This window comes from Crocodylus porosus, unplaced genomic scaffold (genome assembly GCF_001723895.1).
Source record: "Crocodylus porosus isolate Cpor-Errol unplaced genomic scaffold, CroPor_comp1, whole genome shotgun sequence".
Classification (NCBI taxonomy): Eukaryota; Metazoa; Chordata; order Crocodylia; family Crocodylidae; genus Crocodylus; species Crocodylus porosus.
The window spans coordinates 1741710-1743815 of record NW_017728947.1 but is presented as its reverse complement, the minus strand read 5'-3'; the positions used below and the strand labels follow the sequence as shown (position 1 = coordinate 1743815).

General features: G+C 66.4%; 2 protein-coding genes across 6 annotated transcripts in view; both read right to left on the bottom strand.

Annotated features, from left to right (window-relative positions):
- The window catches only part of LOC109320799 (AP-2 complex subunit alpha-2), a 621923-nt gene that overhangs the window by 579652 nt on the left and 40165 nt on the right, over positions 1-2106 (bottom strand). The gene's annotated exons all lie outside the window — the stretch shown is intronic.
- LOC109320836 (ADM-like) lies at positions 319-2086 on the bottom strand. The gene is made up of 4 exons (XM_019551114.1): positions 1986-2086; positions 1540-1644; positions 1261-1416; positions 319-898 (listed from the first exon to the last, which is right to left on the bottom strand). The coding sequence occupies exons 2-4, from the start codon at positions 1632-1634 to the stop codon at positions 676-678; spliced, it is 474 nt and encodes a 157-aa protein (XP_019406659.1). The 5' UTR covers positions 1635-1644; positions 1986-2086; the 3' UTR covers positions 319-675.

Genomic DNA, 2106 nt, shown 5'->3' with positions numbered 1-2106 from the left:
GGACGTGGGGTCCAGCGACAGGGGCTGTGGGCGTCAGGACGCCTGGGTTTTCTCCACACTTTGGGGGGGCTGGGGCCAGGACACCTGGGTTCCAGCTCGGGGAGGGGACAAGGAGGCTGGGAGCTGGGTTGCGTCCCCCCCACCCGGAGGGCGAATGGGGTCCGGGAGCCGGGACACCTGGGCTCTGTCCCTGCCCAGCTGGGAGGGGGGTGGGGTCGGGGTCTAACTCCAGCTCGGGGCGGGGAGTGGGGGCCAGGACACCCGGGTTCCACCCCCCGATGTCCCCTCCCTCAAAAGAGCAACAGCAGGAGGCACATCTGTACCAATAAACCTCTTTATTAGACCTGCGCTCAGGCCCTGATAAACAAAGAACTTGGGACTGGGGGGGCAGAGCCCCCCCAACTACCCTCCTCTCCATCCAGCCTGCCCATCTCCACAGCAGTGCCCGCTTTGCTCCAATGTTGCTCCTCTTGGGTGGGGGGACTCCTGCTCGACCCATGTCCGTGGGGTGGGACAAGGCTGGGGGGGCCTGTCCCCTAATTCCCCAGAGGGAGGGATCTAGTTCTGTGCCAGCCCCAGGCGGGAGCTGCCCTCCCTGCCGCCGGTGCCCGCGTCTTGCCAGGGCAGAGCCCTGCTCTCAGCCGTGTTGCCCGTGGAGGGGTGGGGGCGCAGGGGCTATGTGCCCGTGGGGGCCCCTTGTCCGGCTGCCCGCCGCCGCCGTCGCCCGTAACCCAGGGGGTCGGCCGTGCCCTTGCTGGTCTTGCGGGAGTCGTCCTTGAGGTCCTTGCTGCCAAAGTGGTACAGTAGGCTGGCCAGGTTCTGGGTCTGGCACGTGCCCAGGTGGCATCCGCGGCCCGGGGACAGTGGCAACACTTGGCGTGGGGGCCGGTGCCGGGGGCTGGGGGGAACAAAAGGGTAGGCGGTTAGGATACCTAGGCTCTCATGAGGCTTGGGGAGGGGTGGGAAAGAAGCTTTTGTTTCTCCAGTGGAAAAGGGGGTGGGAAAGAAGCTTTTGTTTCTCCTCTCGCCTCTGGGAGGAGGGGGGCAGGGGGGGGTCTAATAGGTTAATAGCAGCAGGTCTGTGAGCCAGGACACCTAGGTCCCCTCCTCAGCTCTGGGAGGAGAAGGGCATCTGGGGGGTTACAGCGGAGGCCGAGGGGAGCTGGGAACCAGGACGCCTGGCGCCCAGGATGGTGGGGAAGGTGGAAGCGATCTGATCACAAGGCAAGCACCGTACCCCACAACCCCCCCTGCCCTTACCTGCCGGGCAGGCCAAGCCCTTCTCGCACATCCTCCGGCTGTACATAGCCCTGGGCACTGCCCCAGGCCTCAGAGCCCGGCTCCCGGGGGGCTGGCAGCACCGGGGGTGCTCCCCGCAACCGCTCCAGGAAGGAAACCATGGGCGGGGGGTGTCGCCTGTAACAGACCCAACAGGGGCGGTTACCTTCAGTGTGGGGGTCCCCAAAAGACTGTCCAGCCTTGTCCCCACTGCAGCCCCCTCCCCTGCCCAGCCCAGCCCAGCCCAGCCCAGCGGCTCACCTGGATGCAACATCCCCCCAGCTGTGGGACTCACAGGGCACCGATGCCACAAGCAGCAGAGATTGTAGCAGCGCGGGCAGGCAGCGGGGCGCCATGGTGAGGGGTCTGGGGGAGGAAGAGTGGGTGGCATGTCAGGGCTGGCAGAGAGCCCAGGTGTTTGGCCTCCCCCCCCCCGTTCTAACGCACGAGCCCCCACTCCTCGCCAGAGCCGATAGAGAACCCCGGTGTCCATGGTCCCAGCCCCACCATCTAACCCACTGACACTGACCCCCGCCCCCTTCAGATCTGGGAATGAACCCAGGTGTCCAGCTCCCAGCTCCTGCTCTACCCCACCAGCCCCCACTGCCCTCCTAGAGCTGGGAGAGAGCCCAGGTGTCTGGGTGGGGAGTGGGGGGACCCCAGGCGACCTGGCCACCCCAATAAACCTGGGTGCAGGCACTGCTCACCTGGGTTCGGGACAGCTCACTGTGTCCGTGTGTCTGTCTGGGTGCTGATCCGTCTGTCCGCGCTGAGCCGCTGTCCCAGTGCCGGTCCCAGCTCAGCAGGGCCCCTTTAAAGCCCAACTGG